At 42.1% G+C, this 19,880-nt stretch overlaps 1 protein-coding gene across 2 annotated transcripts in view; it reads right to left on the bottom strand.

Moving 5' to 3' along the window:
* Positions 1–19,880, bottom strand: part of jag2b (jagged canonical Notch ligand 2b) — a 41,568-nt gene that overhangs the window by 7,193 nt on the left and 14,495 nt on the right. Inside the window, exons 3-16 of one of the 2 annotated variants that reach the window (XM_040017580.1) lie at positions 18,088–18,142; positions 13,134–13,391; positions 12,426–12,486; positions 10,182–10,312; positions 8,731–8,850; positions 8,314–8,424; positions 8,089–8,202; positions 6,399–6,512; positions 5,927–6,033; positions 2,103–2,265; positions 1,830–1,991; positions 1,583–1,696; positions 1,310–1,423; positions 1,031–1,144 (exon numbers count right to left, since the gene is read on the bottom strand). In XM_040017580.1, coding sequence (XP_039873514.1) covers positions 1,031–1,144; positions 1,310–1,423; positions 1,583–1,696; positions 1,830–1,991; positions 2,103–2,265; positions 5,927–6,033; positions 6,399–6,512; positions 8,089–8,202; positions 8,314–8,424; positions 8,731–8,850; positions 10,182–10,312; positions 12,426–12,486; positions 13,134–13,391; positions 18,088–18,142 — 1,738 coding nt within the window. The remainder of the gene's footprint in view (positions 1–1,030; positions 1,145–1,309; positions 1,424–1,582; positions 1,697–1,829; positions 1,992–2,102; positions 2,266–5,926; positions 6,034–6,398; positions 6,513–8,088; positions 8,203–8,313; positions 8,425–8,730; positions 8,851–10,181; positions 10,313–12,425; positions 12,487–13,133; positions 13,392–18,087; positions 18,143–19,880) is intronic. The other variant, XM_040017581.1, reaches the window with a different exon arrangement.

Below are 19,880 nucleotides of genomic sequence, written 5' to 3'. Positions count from 1 at the left end.
ATGAATTTTCATTTCCCACTTTTTTTTTTTTTTTTTTTTAAATGCTAAACTGCTGATGCCATTACGTTTGTCATGTTTACCGTTTCTATATGAACCTAGAAAAACAGGACCGTCACCAGAATCCAAAACCTCTTCCGATTAAAACATTTGCCAACTTTCTCGTCAACCTAAAGTTGGCTCACCGATCAGACAGGATTAAACTGCTGAGATGCGACACCAACAATGGAAGCCGATCAGAGGTGGCTGTTCTAAGAGTTACGTGGTTATTAAAAGGCATGCCAAGTCTTGCAAATTTACAGCAATCACTGTAGCCTGTTTTACTCTGAATCCAACCAATCGAGACTAACACAGCTGGTTGCTTCTCAGTTCTCTTCAAGAAGTGAAGGGGTATAAGACTGCATGACATTTCTTTAAGGAAGGGCCAACAGACATCCCATCTATTACTCCAAGTTTGCCCACCATAAGGTTTATGAGTGAAAGACAATCATGCTCCGTCTCCTACACTTAGTTTTAAAATACAATAATGTCAGTAATATAAAGCATCAGAAAAGTTTCTGATAATCTTACAAGTGGATGTTTCCTGTCAATTTGTGACAGTTTCTTATTAACATGATTAACATTTACTTATTCACCTATAAGGAACTGCAGTTGGTTTAAAATCAGGGCTGATTAACAGCCAAACTTTTTCATCCTTGAATCCATCATTAGCATTACTCTGGCTTAGCCTCACCTACACACATTTCTCAGCTTGTTCAGAGGGTTAAGGTTAGGCCTGGCATTGTGTCCATTAATGACAATTTAAGCCAGTGACGGAAACAGCCCATTTCATAGTTATGAAAAGCATTAAGAGCTCCCAGCAACTACAAATGTAGCCGTAATGATTGGTCCATGCATCGTCTGTTTAGTGAAGGCAAAGAAGAGCAAAAAGCACTCAGTAAACATTTAAAAGTTTTTGGATTTCTGACAAAATCTCCCGTAAAACTAAGCCATTAGCTTCCTTACACCTTAAAGTATTGCGTTTCTGCCTCACCTGTGTTGCACGTCTTTCCTCCCCAAACAGGTGGGCATGCACAGCGGAAGGTATCCCCGTGGTCATTGCAGGTTCCTCCATTACTGCAGGTGGTTTCATCGCACTGGCGCTCACCTGGCAAGAGGAAATTAATTAATAATTTGTGTAATCCAATAATGATATAAATGTAGACATCAGTTTACAGTTTCACAGCTGTAAAAATTACACAAAAGGTGGAGCTGGAACTACTGGGAGCTGTGAACATAAACACACCCATTAACACATAGGCAGATAACTCACGGGAATGGCAGGTCTTGCCCTTCCAGTTATCGGTGCAGTTGCAGTAGAAGTCGTTTACCAGGTCGATGCACTGTCCACCATTCTTACAAGGATTGTGTCTGCACTCGTTGACATCTGAGGAAGGAGGAAGGTTTCTATGATTCGAGTGTTTCATTCACTTTTGCATAAACTGTGGCGTGTTTGGTACAAAGCAACGCAGTGGCAGCAGAGTCTTTAAACCGGCCGTGACTTTGTGTTTAAGAAGGACACAAAGACTAGCGGGAAATCACTCACTGTGGTCACAGAGCTGGCCCTCCCATCCATCAGGACAAACGCACTGAAATGAGTTCACTCTGTCAACGCAGGTTCCCCCATTTCTGCATGGGTTGCCTATGCAGTCGTTAATATCTAAAATAAAAAGAAAATGATATGACTTATATAATGATATACTGAAAGGGTTAAAAGAAAAGAAAAACACCCCAAAAATGAATTACAGACCACACAGCACCTCCAGAATCTGAAAGCTCAAGTCTCTACGTACTCTCGTGACAGTAGATGCCACTGAAACCCGGATCACAGACGCAGGTGAAGTTTCCGGCTGGCTGGCTGATGCAGCGTCCTCGTGCGCCACAGACATTGGAGGGTATGTTCTGTATGCCATCCGAGTCATTGGTTGCAACAGCAATGATGCAGCTGTCAATAGCTGTCAAAAATAAACCAAAAAAAACAAAACAAAAACAAGTTTCAGGTTTAGTGTTTTCTCATATTATCGATCTATTCCAGCCCTTTTCCCCCTGCAGATTCCTTTAGCCACCTTGACATGGAGTGGTTTGGCAATCCTCTTTGAGCCTTTCACACATCTTTCCTTCGTAGCCTTCAGGACACGCACAGTAGAAGTCCTGTTCCATGCTATGACACTTGGCCTCATTCTCACAAGGGTTTGGATCACAGGCATCAGAAGATGACGAGCTTGGGATCTTTGGAAAAAAAAGAGGAGAAGAGAGGGGGGGGGGGGCAAACAAAATATACACATTAAAAGAGTGACTGTTAAGGATGCTTCCTCAAACTAACTGCCTGATGTTGGACACAAAACCCCCGGCAAACAATACAGTAAACTGGTGTGACTTAGTACACTCAGCAAAGTTTTCTTCAACAAGTGCTCACGAATTGTGGGGTGGTAGAGCAGATCAGCTACTAACTGGAAGGTTGGTGGTTCGATCTTTGGCTTCCCCAGTCTACATGCCAAATATAAATCCTTAGGCAAGATACTAACCCCAAATTGCTCTCCGATGCGCCCATCGGAGTGTGAATGTGTATGAATGTTGGTTAGATTGTACTTGAGTATAGAAGGAAATGCTTGTATGCACGCTATATCAGTCCGTTTTATGGACAAAAAGAGTTTCTAAGTGGTAGAAAACATTATCATCACATTAAACTGCCTATGATAATAAAGCAATCAGGCCAGCTGGAGTAAGGACAGCTAAAGTCTGAAGGTGAGCAGCTTAGCTTGGCTCAAGCCTCTGCGATTAAGAACAAACTGAGTAAGTGGACGAGCAATGTAAGCCTCAGAAACTTTTACTAAGCTCATCAACAAAATCCATGCTTTCGGTTTTACATCTCTGCCCTGCGTTATCATTCAAGATTATTTTGAGAGGAGTCAGAATGCGAAACGGAGCAGGCAAAAGAACAGCTATCCATTATGAAGCTGGTTCCACATCATGCAGAGACAAGCGAACACATAAATATAAATCCTCTGACACAGAGAGAAGCTGCCTAGAGGTCAGAGTGATAACTTCAGCCATTTATACATACGGCATTTCTGGGATTGGACAGAAAATCTTTCAGTTCCTATAAACAGAGCATAACTGTGCATAAACTCTGGGTTGCAACCCGTTGCCATTTAAGGTGCTGAAAAAGGGAGATGGAATTGGGCAACGGGGTTGGTGAAGTTTGTGGTCACACAGTTTATTTTAAGTGTCAGGGCCAGACTTCTTTCTTTAGTATTTGCGCGTGTGTGGTCAGGGAATCACGTCTGAAGGTAATAAATCTGCAGAACATCACTGTTAACTGCTTGTGCTGTCCAGAGCACAAAAGTCATTGTTAATGCAGCAGGCGAGAGCCCAGAATTTAGTGCGTTTCATTGCATAATTTATTTTTGCTGTGTCTAGCCAGACTTTTTGGCGATCACTTAGATCACCCACATGTCCTCTGTGAATAAAAAGGGCCCAATTAAATGTAGATTGCCAACTGAGGACTCACATTTTACTGACCCCCTCTTTTCTTTCTTTGTTATTCTCAACTCGTATCCATGTTGTCCACTTGTCATCAAGTTTTCTACAGGAGACAGAGGCTCTCGTCACCAGCACCACCCGGGCAAGTTTAAGCGAAATTGCAAGATGCACCATTTCAAGTGGTCATAACTTGAAAAGTTGGCTCTGAAGAGAAAACTGGCAAAGGTTAAATCAGGTATTCCTGGAAGTTTTTTGTTATTTTCCCTTTTTTTCTTCACACCTCTAAGATTGTTTAGATGCAAGTTGCCCATTTTTGGATATCTCTTGCTTTAGAGATGTTTGCTTTCGCGTGAATAAAATCTCACTAGATGGCATTCACCGTGTTGCGAGTAGTTTCATGTAGGATATTATCTTTCTATTGCACTACATCCACCAGAGGTATAATTGTGCAGATGGAGGCGGGCATCCACCTGGGTCCTGCTGATGTCAGCGTGTAATGATTAGAATTTCTTTCGTTTATCATTATTCAGCAGCTGGTACCTTGTGATCTCAATTAACTCTGAGATAATTTAATATATTGCTTAATTTCCATAACAAGAGTCTTTTTAAAAAAAAAAAAAAAAAAAAAAAAAAACACGCATTGGCCAATCAGATCACCAAGATATTTAGGAACCATGAATGGATTTCAAGGCAGCAAATCTGAGATTTCACGCTGAGACCTAGTGCTTGACCGACTAAAAGTGATATTCACAGAGTCACACTAGTAAGTGTGCTTGAATATAAAAAGATAAAGCTCTTTTTTGCTTGGCCCCTTAAGTAAATTCACAAAATTCACTAAATTTAAGCATGTCTACTACCATAAAAGTAAATGCATCATATTTGTCCCCTTTAGCCTTTTCTCTGTACCCATTTTCTCTGAAGACATGAAACACCGAGGCAAACATGACGTTGATTAATCCAGTAAGCACTTGATTGTGTAGTCACAATCTAATCAGAGAAATACGATGCTGGAGGCATTGTAGTTTTGGCACTGCGGGGTAGGACTATACGGCCCTGCAACAGCAGGCATTAGAGCTCTGTAGTATGCGGGCAGAAATCCAGGGTCCCCTCATTCAGAGAGGCTCATATTTATAGTAGAGATGCTAAATCAGGATTGGCTCCTGACCAGCAATGTCCTCCATTCAGGGCCCAAGAGATGCAGCTGAGTGTCGGTTTCCTCACTGCTAACCTACATTCAAACACTCGCTTCATACATGAAGGGCTGCAGCAGGGACACCAATATGTGGCATCTTCATGAAATAAAAGTATGAATTAAGAGAAGTTGCCCTGTGACGTGGACTTGGCTTACAGGCTGACAACATTGCACGTTTTGGCAGATCACAGCAGCGATTTGGCACGTAGGGGAGTTTAATGATCTGCTGGATCAGATGACTATTGTGTTATGGCTTTTTGGTTGTCTTTATAGTTTAGGGCAATTTCTAGTCCATCTTAATGACACTTACATCCCAATTCATGGGCCGCTTTGCTTCACAACATGTTTTCTATCATCCAACTTCACAGGAAACCATTTCCCCATCAGTGCTGGTACAATTGCACATGATTAGTCGCTATGATGGCATTTTGTTAATGTTCTACGTTTACAGAAGATCTGTGAAAACAAACAGATCACCTTTTACGGTCATGATACCAGGTTATAATAAGAGATATCATCTCCTGATTTACATGCATATAAGCACAAAGCATTAGGCGCCTCAGGCAGCCACAGTGTGATGTGTGATCAACTCCAGCTGAAGGTCAGTCTCTTAGGCTACATTCAAATCGGACTTTTTTGACCCTATGCGACCCATATCCAATCATGGTATGACGGTTTGAACAGCACAAATCCGATATTTTCAAATCCATTTTAGAAAGTGACTGCTGTTTGAACCGTCATGTCTCATTAAATCCGTCTTTTATGTCACTGACACAAGACAGACACCAATTATCAGCGCTGGAGAAGGCAAACGAGAAAGCATGGCGGCGGTGGAGGAAACTGGAGACTGAGCGAGTCAATGGAGAGAAACTGAGGTTTTGGACTTGATTAGCATAAGGGCAGAAAATTCTATTCAAGTTACGACTGTGCAGAAATCGATAGACTGCAGCAACAACACCTACTATCTCTGTAGCTGCCATTTTTACTTCTGTAAACTTCTTTTGAGCATGCGGGCTGCTTTGAGGGCCGTGAACTCCTGCATGATATTGGTTTATGGAATTACAGCAAAAACAGGTTTCGCCTCTCATATTTTATACCACAAGATGTAATAAAGGGTTAGTCAGCATCTCACAGGAAAAATTAATAAATGAAGCCTACTGCTACGTTATGTATTGCAGTTGTTCACTGGTAGAACCTGGGTAACATGAGACTCACCTCACACAGCTGTCCAGTGAACTCCGGTGGGCATTCACACACAAAGCTGTCCAACACAGCGCGGCAAGTTGCTCCATTCTTGCACTGACCATGGCAGGCACTGGTATCTGAAGAGAAAGAACAAGAATGAGCAAGTTTCCTGAAAACATACATTTTAAAAATGCTACTCCACTAAAAGAGTGAACGATGCACTATCAGTTGTGCATAGATTAAGTAAAAGTTAGGAAAAGAAAAAAAAAAACTAGTGAAGTGAGAAGGGTGCCAGATAGACTCTTATGTAACTGGGCATGCATAACACAGCTGGAGTTTCGGTTTGCGAGACGAGAAAGGAACACGTTGCCACACGTGTGGAAAGTAAGTGGTGCCAAAGTACACCTAAGCTGTGCATCCAGAAAGTGAGGAGGAGACATCCGAGAGCAGCCAGAAGAAGAGTTATCGATTTAGGAGAGACTTTGAAGGGAGGAATACTGACTGATGTCACAGTTTTGTCCGGACCATCCCCGAAAACAGCTGCAGTGATATCCGCCAATCAAATTTTTGCAAGAGTAAGCGTTCACACAGGGCTGTCTTGCACACTCATTTGCATCTGTGAAGGCAGGAGTAAGGAGTCAATTGAATGAAACCAGAGAAGGGACAAGATAGGAAAGAGACCAGCAACCCAGCTTTGAAGGCCTGCTGGCACCTGCGCTCTTGTATAATCGAACACTCAGAAGTTCGAGTGAGGTAAAGTTCGAGGAATAAAGAGTTAATCAAAGAACAGTTTAAATGATGAGGATTTTTGGTCAACTTCTGAGTTACAAAACTTTATGAACGTCTAATATTTAATGGCTCAAGTGCCTTAATTCTTAAGTTTTTTGTCAAGTTGGTGTCAACCGAGTACTGCTATAAAATTACCTGCCTATTATTGGAATTCAAAAGCACAAAATTTGATATAAATATATTCATTCTTTTCAGTTTCTTGACCAATGAAAACATTGCTGGTTAAGATCAGGTGGAGCGGTCTCATAGGCTCGCTTCTGTACCCACAGAGTTCTCTCCACTTTCAAAGCTATAGTCTTCAGACCGAAAATGATGCAGGCTCAGGCGACAACACTTCAGGCACTGTATCAGACTTCACACAGCTTTAAGCGCCACAAAAAGCTTTATTCAAGCCTTTACTCCACAATACATGGAAACAAACTTTGAAGAGTAAAAGTGCCGAGCTACTTTCAGGATCTCAATTTCAAATTCAGTGTAAGTGATAAAATCTGCGAAAGTTCACCTGAATTTAATATTTAGCACCGAGTTATCCTGTAGTGCATTGAGTCGACGTCATTTTCGCAAAAAAATTCCCCATTTGCATCACAGGGTGTTTTTTTCCCTGCTTAAGAGATTTTAGCCAGACTGAGAGAAAAGCACTGTAATTAAGTCTTACGTAAAGTTTATTTTAGAACTTCATAATATTTCTAGAATATGTTTTGTGCGCCATATAGACAACCTCACAGTAATTCTATACACCACTTTGACCTGTTCAATAAAGATTAACAGTTTCACTCACAAACATCAACCACCTGCAGGTATTAAAAGAGGGTGTTTGGGGAGGAGAGGGCAGTCCGCAGGGAGTCCTGCTACACTCCCCTCACACACCTGTCTTCTCTATGAAACCCCAAACTCTACACATGCACCAATGGCCAGGTAAGACAGGAGGCCTATAGCTGCCTGTAAACTGAGACCGGAGCTGGTAAAACGACACTGAACTCTTGGGATCTCTTTCCTGCCTTTACCCCCACACACGCAACCCAACTTTGTTTACCAGTTGTAATCCATTTCCTGACTTTATGCTGGTCACGTCCGCTCATCGGAGAGGGGGGGGTTCTACAGAAATGAATGCCACAGAGAGTGGCCAGCAAACAGCCGGATATAGGCTTTGGTATCTCATAAAGTCATTGATAAAAAGGTGGTCACGCTGTGGGAAGCTGCCAGCTCATTCAGGATACCAGCATCCTATATTGTGGCCTTGTGACATGGCAGTTTCATTCCAAAATGATGAGCAATGCTATGCCTGCGTGTCAAAGGCCAATTATTTATTTTAGGAAAAGGAACAAACAGGAAAAGGGCAGAAAAACATCTTCCCCGGCTGAAATAAAAACACACTCTAATATGTGTATGCACACAAAACTCACCTATCTGGCAGGTCTTTCCTTCCCACTGAGGGAGGCACACACACTCGAATCCATCCTTCAGGTTAATGCAAGTTCCACCATGAGAACATGGACTGGAAGCACAGTCATCCAAATCTGAGGAAAATACTCAGGTAAGTGACTGACTAATCAAAAACCTGATTTTCATGGCTGGAAATCACTTTCATCATATAAAAATGTGTGTAGAAAAGAAATGAAGACACTCACTGGCACAGGTTGGATTATCCCAGCCTGGAGGACACTGGCATTCAAACCCTGCTGGAACCTCGCGGCATGTACCACCATTTGCACAAGGACTGGAAACACAGGCGTGCTCAGCTGAAGAAGCAATAGTGTGGAAGAAAGGGAAAAATTAATTTCATATGAGATATGTTTGGGTATTTTTTTCCTGTTTTTAAAAGTGTATTGTTAAAAAAAAAAAAAAAAATACAATTCTCCATTTGTCTTGCTGGATGCTTTCCCTACAAACTGTAAATAAGTTCACAGAAAAAGTGCCATGTATTTCTGACTAGCAAAACAAAGGCCAGTAAAGCTGAGAGAGGAGGAGGCGGCAGCAGCGGGGGAGAGGGCAGAAAATATGCTGTATATGGAAGGCCCACCTCCAGGGAGTGGATTCTCTCTCACCTATCTCACAGTTCTTTCCAGAGAAGCCCTCTGGACAGGCACAGTGGTACTCATCTGGCTGGGTGTTCATACAAGTTCCTCCGTTAACACAAGGCTGATGGCGACCGCAGTAATTCAGATCTGGAGCAAGAACAGCAAGGAGATGCACAGTGAAGTGAAATGACAACTCAAGGTTGCAAAGAGAAGCACAGAAAATCTATGAAGCTGTCTTTTTTTCACTTTACGCTATATTTTCAACCAGGTAGAGAGAAGTTTGATATTAAGTGATAAGTGAATGTTCAGAAGGAACATGAGGATTAGAACTTCACCACTCAGAAACAAATCAAAGATGACAGCTGTTAGCTCATGTAATACCCTTCAACACACCCATTTGCAAACTGCATACTGAGAATGCCATTTTAATTGCTTTAACCTGCCTAGCCAGTTTTTGGCCATGCAAACCCCTTTGCAACCCACCTCTACATTATCATGCTGTGTCTGACCTTGCCACACGTGTTTATGTTTCACATCAACCTTGACACGGGTACAGAGGCACACTGCCAAATATGAGTTAATGCAGGTCAAAATAATGTTTTTATAAAACTGTTCCTGGTTGAACTGAATACTAGAATTTTATCTGTATTGGTATATTCTGAAGTGACACTACTAATAATTCTCTTTAACAATTACAAGTGGAACAAACAGCTCTCGTCTTGTTCCACTTTTTATCCCGTTGGAGCAGAAAGCTCCCAGAAAGCTCGTCAGATTCCTCAGTCAGCAAGAAGCACCAGCTGTCCACTTTGACAGGAAGCACAGTGTTTTCTCAACCCCTCTGCTGCACTGCATTAAAATAAATTTTACTGTATTCAGACCACTAGCTGTGTAGACGTAGGCTGCTTATCTGTATAAATGCAGTTTTTCACAATTATATTCTTTGCTTCATTATTTTAAAGCTCCCAAAAATAAACTAACTGATCGCCGCACACCAGCTTTAGGCTAAAAGCCAGGTCACCCTAAAGGCTGGTAAATAAATGAGCAGGGGGATCAGTCTCCGCTGGGGATCTTAGGGCCCATTCTCATCCCCTGAAGAGCCCTGTGTGACGAAGGGATGTGGGGGGGGTGGAGATCGGGTGTCCCTGCTGTCGCTCAGATCACACAAGCAGTAAAACTATCCAGCCGCCGGTCTCCACTCAGAGAAAATGAGCAGTAAATATAATTCAGACCTCATATAAACAGTGTAATTCTGTAATAACTGAATAACTATAATAATATAAAGATAAATGTAACTCCTCAATGTTAATGGGTCAGGGTGTGAGAAGCTTGCTCATCTATTACTCATGAAATCCAAGAAACTGTACCTGGAGGGGGAGCAGAGGAACGACAACAACGACTCACCCTGCCTGGTGTTGCGAGTCCCTGTGAATACATTTTGTAAAAAAATAAATAAAAAATAAACAGCATTTCTTCCATACCTTTTTCGCACATCAGACCACCCCAGTTCTGCTGGCAGTTGCACTGCCAGGGGGCGTTGCAAGTCCCGTGGACACAACCAGGATGAAGCTCACATTCATCACAAAACTGGCCCTTCCAGCCATATCGGCACCTGCCAAACAAGAACACAGCCATGAATAATTTCCCTTTAACAGCTTCTTGAAAAACTGTTGGTTTCATGGTCCGAATCCTAATATAGTGAAATCACCCATCGGTGATGAATCAATCTTTTTAAAATATCTACATAAAACAATCTGCAACTTATGTCCAACAGTTTTGAAACTGATATGGTTTTATGCTTGATTATAAATCACCACAACCAAACTAGCGTCTGTTAAGAACAGTTCTTAAAGACACCCATTAGGCTGTGAGCTGCTGTAGCTACTAATGATGCACAAGTGACAGACAGCCTGTGGAAACAAACCTAATATTGTACCTGCTATAGTGTCAACACATCCCATGAACTTCTGCCAACTAATCTTAGTAGAGGGTGACATTCCGGGGCAGCAGGGGTTAAGGATACTTCCAGTAGCTACTGTGCATTGGGTTAGAGTATGCGGGTGAGGCGGATTTGGGGGCTACAAGGGTGACGTGATGTTTCTGAGAGTGCGTGGCTGGAGGTGATTGTGTGTATACAGTGTTTATGCGCAGCAGTCTGACGCTTCGGGACTGTACTCGGCTATTCCAAGGCTGAAATGTTGTCACGGCAGCTGTCTTGTCAATTGGCTGCTATTTTGAGCCCCTTGCAGACGGCACCGCTGCCTCTCTGAGCTTTCAGCACCCCCTTCCAACCCCCTCTTCCAGCCAGTCTCAGACTGTGGGGTCCAGGGGTATCAGGGTAAGACTTGGCATGCTTCATCCACTGTATTCAATTACCACCAGAGAGCTTAACAGCAATTTGGCAATAACACTAAAAAGAACACGGAGACTGCTTTAAGGTATCCAAAGAGTAATTCTGTAGTTTGTCCTTATTGATACAATTAATCACAAATGTGAAACTTATGAAACTTGGCAAAACTCCATATAGAAGGGTTACAATTAATATCCAAGGAGTTCTTAGGAACACTGCAGCAAACCTCTTAAATATGTCAGAACAAGCCTAATGCGGGCTAATAAAAAGCCTCAATACTGCGGTGTGACAACAGGCACGTACTAGCCTTTGTGTTTCTCAAAAGCCCGTGGCAGACGAGGCAAAGCCCATAAAACCTTGATGAAATAAAGGGAATAAAGGGAGATGGCAAGGGATTTGATGCAAGCTTTCTGTGACCTGAGGCATCATTAAATTCATGCCGCTGCAGGAAGTCTCTTTACTGCTGCTCTTCCATTGATGTCATACTTCCTGTTGACTGCAACTTGACATTTTGTATGACTAAGAAGAATGCGCTAACTAGAATAAGGATGGCACAAGAAAACACCATTCCCTCATTCCTCAGCTTTTGGCCAACTCTCTTTTCTAACACATGGAGGCAAGCATTCCCCCCCGATACAGCAGGTGAAAGACTGGGGTGGCGAAATGACGACGGGATGTACCACATCCTGGAAACGTGGATTCACTGGGACATCCAACGTCACTTTATCTAATTGTCGTTTCCACTTTGGGAAATGTACATAACACGGCGGGATATTCATTTCCGCTCCTGTCCCTTGCCCTTCGAGGAGGACTGCAATGCGGATGGGGAGAGCATCTGACAATTCCCAGCACGTTTTGCAGTGGTCAAATTCACACACCAAGACGAGTCCCTTTCTTCAGTCCGAGCTGCAGAAGCCTGATGAGGTGCTTGATATTCTAAGGAGGATTTCGGATAGCTAAAAATACAAGAAGGCTGGTGCGGCATTGCCCTTTTCTTCTGAACCGAGGTGGAGATGCCCACGAGGGAGGGAAAGGCTGACACACACACACACACACACACACACACACACGCGCGCACACAAAATACAACAGGCTTCGACAAGTGAAGGTGCCTCTGCTTTAAATCCAGCCTTTCCACCCCCACAGATTTAGCTCCTCTGCTGAATTTTTAAGAAATATCGATGCAATTTTGTATGTTTTAAAAACAAACAAAAACCCCCCCCCAACATTTCATCTAAAAATGCATGAGCAATATGACAGTGATCTAACATTTTACAACATGTGATACATTTAGAAAATTACAGCGCCAGAAACAGATTCTGCATTTATGATTCACATTTTTGCATATCAAATAAAATCTTCCCAGTCATCTTACTTGCATTCGCCTGGGACACTGCATGAGCCATGTAACAGGTTGCAACCTTGCTTGCAGATCGCTAAGACGGAAAAAGAGAAACAACATGTGTTTATTTAAATGCATCTCTTCCCATCCCATGCAACCCAGGTAATTAAAGAAGTGGAGGAAAGGGGGCACCAAGACAGAAAGTGGGTGGTAGAGACACTGGTTTGTTTTGTTTGCCTTCATCCTAACAAGTGCAACAAGACATGAAAATTCATGGCACCCTGACTAGACAACTTTATGGCCTGCATAAAACACCACCCTCTTTTTAAAAAAAAAAAAAAAAAAAAAAAAACAAGCCAGGCCTTCTGCGCTCTCCTCCCCTTTTTCACCCTTCATCTTCTAAGGTCAGTTGGATGATTTATTGAGGGCCCCCCACTCTCTCCAACACCACCCACAAGCATGACCTCAACACTGCTAGACTTTAGAATAATGACCTGACCAAACATTCTACGTTTATTTATGCATACTGCACATTTCTGCCATCTTACTTTAATAATTATAGCCTTGATGATCAGTAAAGAGTAAACTGATCGGACTCCCTTTGGAGATCTGAACCCAAACTTAATAGAAACAGTTTAAAAGACATCTCATTAAATAGATCTCAAAAGGCAGCGAATCTTTACAATTCATTCACGCATTTCTTTTTATTTTTGAAGACATTTTAAGGTGCTAGGAGCTCACCTGTTGTGCAGTCGTGGCCCATCCAACCATCCAGGCACACACGGGTGCCTAAAGGTCCACAGCGGTAGTGGCCAAAGTAGTCGTCACGAGGAGAACACTGTATGTTGCACGTGCTGGTGTAGTAGTTTTCGTCACACTTTACCCGGATACGATAAGTGATGCGAGCCACGGGCCCATCGTGCATGATTGTCTGCCAGGGGTCACCAGGGTTGATCATGCCAGTGCGGGCGCTGCGCTCAATCAGCAGGTCCTCCTCAGCTGAAACAAAACGGGGTGAATGTGCGATTCAGACTCACTTCGTGTTTAAGTACAGCCTGATGTTGCCTGGTGCCATGTAAAGAATCATTCCCAGCTTTTTCCTCAAAGTGAGCACCACAGCTTATTAGTATTCCCTACACGAACACCAACTACAGTCCCTCATTTTAAATTTTTAGGCGGTCCCAGACTTCAGTGCATTTTACCAACTTTATGAAGCTCTGTAATGCTCCATATTTATTCTCAACCCTCAAGTTAATTTGTATAATTCACAGTTCATAACAATCCTCATAGCTCGAAGTAAACCCGCATAGTTCTCCCCGTTTATAAAAGCAAGACATTTCAAAGTCTCTCTTTTTAAGCCAGCTTTCTTCTGATTGGCTGCCCTCTTGCAAATCGATGGTCTGACCAGCAAGTGAGGGAGCCTTCTCTGCTCACCACCAGAACTGTGTCTGAGATTGCCGTTAAGGATAGCGAGGATGTCTTTTGAAAATACAAAGCCAAGGCTATGGGGGGGGGGGGGGGGGGAATCTGGCTGGTATTGAGCATTTACAGAGATATTAAGTCTGAACGTTTGTTGCACAGGCGGTGCCTGCACGTATGGTAGACTCCACATTTAAGCCAGATTTAAAATGATCGACTAGTTTAACAGACAAAATACAGAAAAGTGTAACAGATCCGATTTCAGACTCTGACAAACACTTGGACCACATAAATAAGGCATACATGCTGTGCAATAACCAACAAATACCCACTACCCAGGTTGAGATCCTCACACTTTTTTTTCCCCCCTGCCTATTGCACGCTTCTGTCCGTCTGTTACAGACCGAGCCACAGCATCTAACAGAGTGTCAACAGTAGACTTTATATAGAAGATTACAGTTGGAGACTTTAATATGAGAATCTCTTGGACCTGAGTTGCATCTTCAGTCACTCTCAGGAGGTTTTTTGAGATACTGCAGTTTGTGGCACTTTCTGGTGGCTTTGCTTTTCAGCATCAGAGGTCACTGCTTTCTGTAAATAAGCTTCCACTTGCTATCATCAACTTAAAAGGTAACGAAGATCAATCAAGCACTTTAAAAAATAAAAAACACTATCTAAGGAGTGAAACCTTTATGCAGAAGTCTCTCCAGTAACTAAGTGTTTAAAGGCTGAGGTATACTTATCAGGATGACTAAAAACTAATTTATTTGAAGCAATTTGAAAATCGGACGCCGATGTGGACCCTCTATCCATTCGTACAGTCACACTCAATTGTACCCACTGAATTTTAAGTGCGCTCTTGAAATTCATTGTCAATTTTCTGGCAACAGCACATATCATCTGTGAGCTTTAAACGAGCACCATCGTGAAGCATCTGTGAAACATTTAAAGCCAATCATCCTCTAGCATTCAAACAGTCTACTTCTGAGGGGCAGAACGAAATAACAGGCAATCTTTTCACAGTGGAGTCAAAGCTGGAGAACAATCTCTGTGGAAATATGGGGGCCTGTGACTTCCTCCATGGCTTTGGGCTCAATGCTCCAAAGACATTTTAAAGCAGGAACACTCACACAAGCGCACACACACACACACATTCCTCTGCTGGGGTCTGACAATGTCAGACAAAATTAAGCAACAATAACAGAAATAACCCTCGGTGGTTGCCAGATAGAGAACAATGGGCTCGGGGCCCAAGCCGGTCTCTGCTACTAAGCGTCTAAACACTGAGCCCGGCCACCCAGTCCAGTCCACTTCCTGCTCGATAAACACAAGGAAAACAGCCGGCGGCCTTTCCTGAGGACACAGGGGGAAGGGAAGAGGGGTGCTATGGAGGACATGACGCTGGAAGAGAGGAATCTCACTGACATCCTCGACACACTGGTAGGCTCTTACGTAGGACCAGACATGACCCCGATGCTGACTCAGGCCAGACAAGTTCAACTTAATGTCTCAGACTGAGAATGAAGAATCCATCTGTGCAAAAACGACAAATAGTTCAATGACACGCAAAAGAAAAACTCAAGTATCGCTGGCTCATGACAAGTGTGAACTATGGCTACACTTGGAGTGGTGTGTCTCCAGAATATTCAACTTCGCAGTAGCTTGCAAATGCAGACCCTGTTCTGTTCTGCAAACTCTCCAAAGTCTCCACTTGCTACAGGTTCTAGTTAGAGTGCACCTCTAGTACACAGTGAGTCAGAGTACACCACAGGGGTGAGGAGGTCTCTGAAGAGGCAAGTGAATGACAAAGGAGCACTACAACAGAGACGAACAGGGAAACATGAGGAAGGAAGACTGAATATGTCCCAGCATTGATTCATTAGCATTGGTGTCCATATTAATACAAGCACTGCTTTTTTCAGCACTACCAACTGACTTAACAGGCTCCTTTTTTTGTTTTTTCTTGCAATGGTTACAATGGCTTCAAGCTGCAGTTCCACATGTATCCATTAGTATAGATCAAACTACGGATTTGGTTGATGCACCCCAATTCTCACCAATATGTGGTGTTCTGGCGTTGGCCCAGTATAGATCTGGTGTAATAGAACTGGTGCTTCAATGTTCATGATCTTGGCTCTACTAAGGCCTACAGACCAGTCAGTGCAACCAAAGAAGACAAAAGAAGACAAAAAAACCGCTGATAGGTCTCTAGATTTGTGTGACTGGCGCTTTAGTTTTGGTGGAAGAAAATCTTTTACCATCAGTAACAAAGGGGTTCAGATGATGCTTTTCTGTTCTGTAAATCTAGATGAAGGCTTGACATCTTAGAACAGCGGTCCCCAACCCCCGGGCCACAGACCAGTACGGGAGTCGCTTGGTACCAGCTTGGGTTTGAAATTTATGGTTTTCAGGTTGGTTTTTTTAAATTATTATTAACTCTGTTTCTCTGGGTCTTTTCCTGTGTTGTAGTTGTGTCTTATTTTGAAAGAAATATGTATGCATTACCATAGCGACCAGAGAGCATTAAGGGGCAGAGGGGACGATGTTACTCTCAATGTTGTTGGCGCATTTCAGGGGGGACGCTGCTAATAAAGTTACAATTACACAGTGAATTCACGGTTATTATTGTATTTACAAAATACCACAGTTTTTGTCTTTGTTGTATCATTTTATTTTGTTGTATTTATGGACGACACCTTAAAGGCCAGTCCGTAAAAATCATGTCTGACATGTAGCACAAAAAGGTTTGGGGACCGCTGTCTTAGAACTACTGGAGAATGAGGTCCATGTCTTTCTAACAAGTCTCCCCATTTATAAAAAGTTGCCTTACCATTACTCATGAAATAAACCTACTTCTAACACGTTGCTATGAAAAGCACAAGACACCACTGCTAATGAAAAGATAAGACAAGTTCACGTGTGACCTGTCCAACCCTCCCACCTGCTGAGAAAAGCTGTAATAACTGCCCAACTCTGACATAAGCTTGCTACTACTGCAGACTGGCCCACCATCCTCCACAAAAAAACCAAACCTGTTTGTTCCAGACATTGTTATTTCTTGAACTTACGGCATTAAGGTAAGAAATTTGGGACATAAAATCAAGTGACATCTGAAAATGAAAACAAAAATAAAATAAAATCTAAGCTGCCTGAGATTCAAAGGACAGTGTAATTAAGGTTTTTCTATAGTTTGGCAAATGATAAAAAGCACAGCATTTTCCTTCTCATCTTGGTGAGGAGTCCCATGTCTTGGGGGAAAAAAAAAAAAAATCTTCATCTTCTTTATAGCGATTTGGCTGAGACTAAAGCGAGAGTAGTTGGCAGATAATCAACTGGTCTGTTACTCAACAACTGGGCCGTACCACCTTCATCAGAACTAATTACCGTAAATGTACACAATCAGTGCAGAAACAGGAGACTACACAGGGCATGCACAGTCTAATCAAAGAGTGATGATGTCAAAATCTATTTCTTCTCCATTGTCTGCATTCTCAAGTGGAAGTGTGTTTGATGTTATGGACAAAACAGGATGCAGTGACCTCATATAAACAGAATAAGCTCAAGACTGGACAAGACAGGACGGCATGATTCAATACAAAAATTAATTCACCCTTGCATGCACATAAGGTTAATAGAGACACATGAAAAATGACACCTTTCTCACAGATCAAAGTTACATCTAGACATGCAGACATATGCCTCAATGTGTCCTCTTCCTCCTAGACTGGGCTACTGCTCAGATGGGGAAAAAAGAGGCTCTACAGGAGTCCACCCAGCGGACACAACCAAAGGAAAACAGGATACAGCTGGTCAAAACTGACTGCCACAGCCAACATAGCCAAGGCTTGTATTCTTTATGAGGAGTCCTGTCCTGTAATTCGTGACCTCCGCCATTAAGTTATCAATAAACTATGTGTCACAAAGTATTTAAGAAATTTGGAGGATATGCTGGAAAGATCTTTGGCACATTTTAGTGGAAATGATTAAACGTAATGTAGCGTCATGTTTTGTTTTTTTTTTAACTGTAAGATGTTCTCATTACTGTATTAAAATAAATAAATAATGAAAAAAATACATTAAAAAAAAAAAAAAAAACACCTTACTACACACACTGGATTGCAATCAAATCAAATTAGAAACTCAAGTACTGATGTCGATACTAAACTCAAAGAAATCCAGCGCCAGTCAAGATTTGTACTAAACACTTCTTACTGACAAACTACATACTACATAGTAAAATCCAAAGCAGTATGATGAAGGTGAGGTTTAAACTTACTTTCTCGTGTCTTGTTGTCCCAGTCCCAGGCCTCTACAATCAACGTGTATGTCCGCTGAAGGAAAAAGCAAAAACAAAAGACATTAGTCACATGGTATTTATGACTCATTATTTCAGTTTTGTGCAGGTGGGCCTAAATGAGCTTGTTTAGTGTTGGCCATTGACTGGTATAATGTGAATAACAGGAGTCTTCAGGATCATGGACATGTAATAGTTGTGTCCATAAGCTGCATTTTTGCAGCTCTTTTTCCTTCTACAAACAGAAATCAATGCATTTCCAGTAAATGAAGTTGCAAACAGAGTCTCAGAGTACACCTTATATTCCAATGCACGCACAAATGTTTGGGACTATTAATCACAGGCCACACTGTAATACCTGCTGTACAATGAAAAGTTCCACTTTATTCAGTGATTGCAGTAACCAGTCCAATTGTGACATGGCTGTTGTAGCGAAACCCAGTGAGCAATGCAAGACAGAATTTCAATTGATTCTACTCGTCTTGAAGGTAACCTTGTTGACATTTAAATCTAAAGGCAAAGAGGAATTGAGGACAATGAAATATTCTCCAACCAGTTTTTGTTTTTTGTAACTAGAGGGGGGAAAAGGGAACATTAAAACAGCCTTTGTCATTTTGTTCCTAAAAATCACAGCAGTACGCATTAATAATGACAGTCGTTTCCTAAAAACAGACAGAACCGTGGAGATGATCATTTTAGCCTCAGCTGTGCTGCTCTCAAACATCAGCACGCACGGATACAAAAATCAATTTTACTGCTACTACAGCGTCTCATATGGACCTCGGCCCCATTATCCAAAGGTATGCTGAAGTTACTGCTGAATCATTGGGTTTCATTGACAGTGTAAGACAACAATTACAACTGTGGAAAAGAGCCAAGACAGGGAACAGGACTTCGATGTGAAAAGTACATGACCGGAAGATAATGCATCGCATTGGGTATTGGGATTATAGCTGGTTTAAAAAGAGTTTTTGTACCCTTACAGAGCGGTCCAAACACATCAAAACGAGATAAGAGCCATTCAGGAATACAACTACAAGATATAGTACATGTCAGGCAGGGGCTATGATCACATGTACACATTTCAGTCTAATGTGCAAAAGTGATGTCTAACCAAAGTCAATCTTTCCTGCTTCAGTCTCCAGTTTTTAAGTTTGCCTTTTATCAAAAAAGAAATTAAAAAGAAAAAAAAAAAAAAAAGAAGAAAAATCTGCAAAAATGTACGGTCACTTTGCCAGTATAAGCTGTGTGAGATGAATTGGCTTTATCCTTGGTTGTCAGACAGTGAAAGAAAGCAGCAGCTAAGGGGATTATCTTGTTTCTGTCCAAGTTATGCTTTACAGTTAACCAGTACGACAGCACTACATGGGTTTTACCCTCTGCTGAAATTATTGTGCAATTAATAATAAAGACGAGCAAAGATACGATTGATGATCTATTGATGGCGCTTCATTAATGTGAAAGCTCCTCTGGTTGCTTAACTCCCCTCGACCAATGGACAGACGGGACCGCCCACTCTAATGAAAGTCAGTTTATGGACTGAAATTGTTTTATTCACACTTAACGGAAACCAGACGACCGTTTGCGTTTTAAGCAACGATGCAGCAAAAACTTGAGCATTCTGCACAGCTGATGCTGCTCGAGTAAACACCCGCACACAAAATAACCAAGCTAACCAGTATCACAGTAATCTAGCTGGTGTGCTGCAGGGCACACTGCTAGGCAACTAGCTGACCTAAATAGCACTCGTTACGTCACCGCCAGTGACAGTTGTA

Source organism: Simochromis diagramma, unplaced genomic scaffold, assembly GCF_900408965.1.
Source record: "Simochromis diagramma unplaced genomic scaffold, fSimDia1.1 OVJJ01000802.1, whole genome shotgun sequence".
Lineage (NCBI taxonomy): Eukaryota > Metazoa > Chordata > Actinopteri > Cichliformes > Cichlidae > Simochromis > Simochromis diagramma.
Note: the sequence above shows the minus strand (reverse complement) of the source record. Positions and strands in the feature narration are given on the sequence as shown.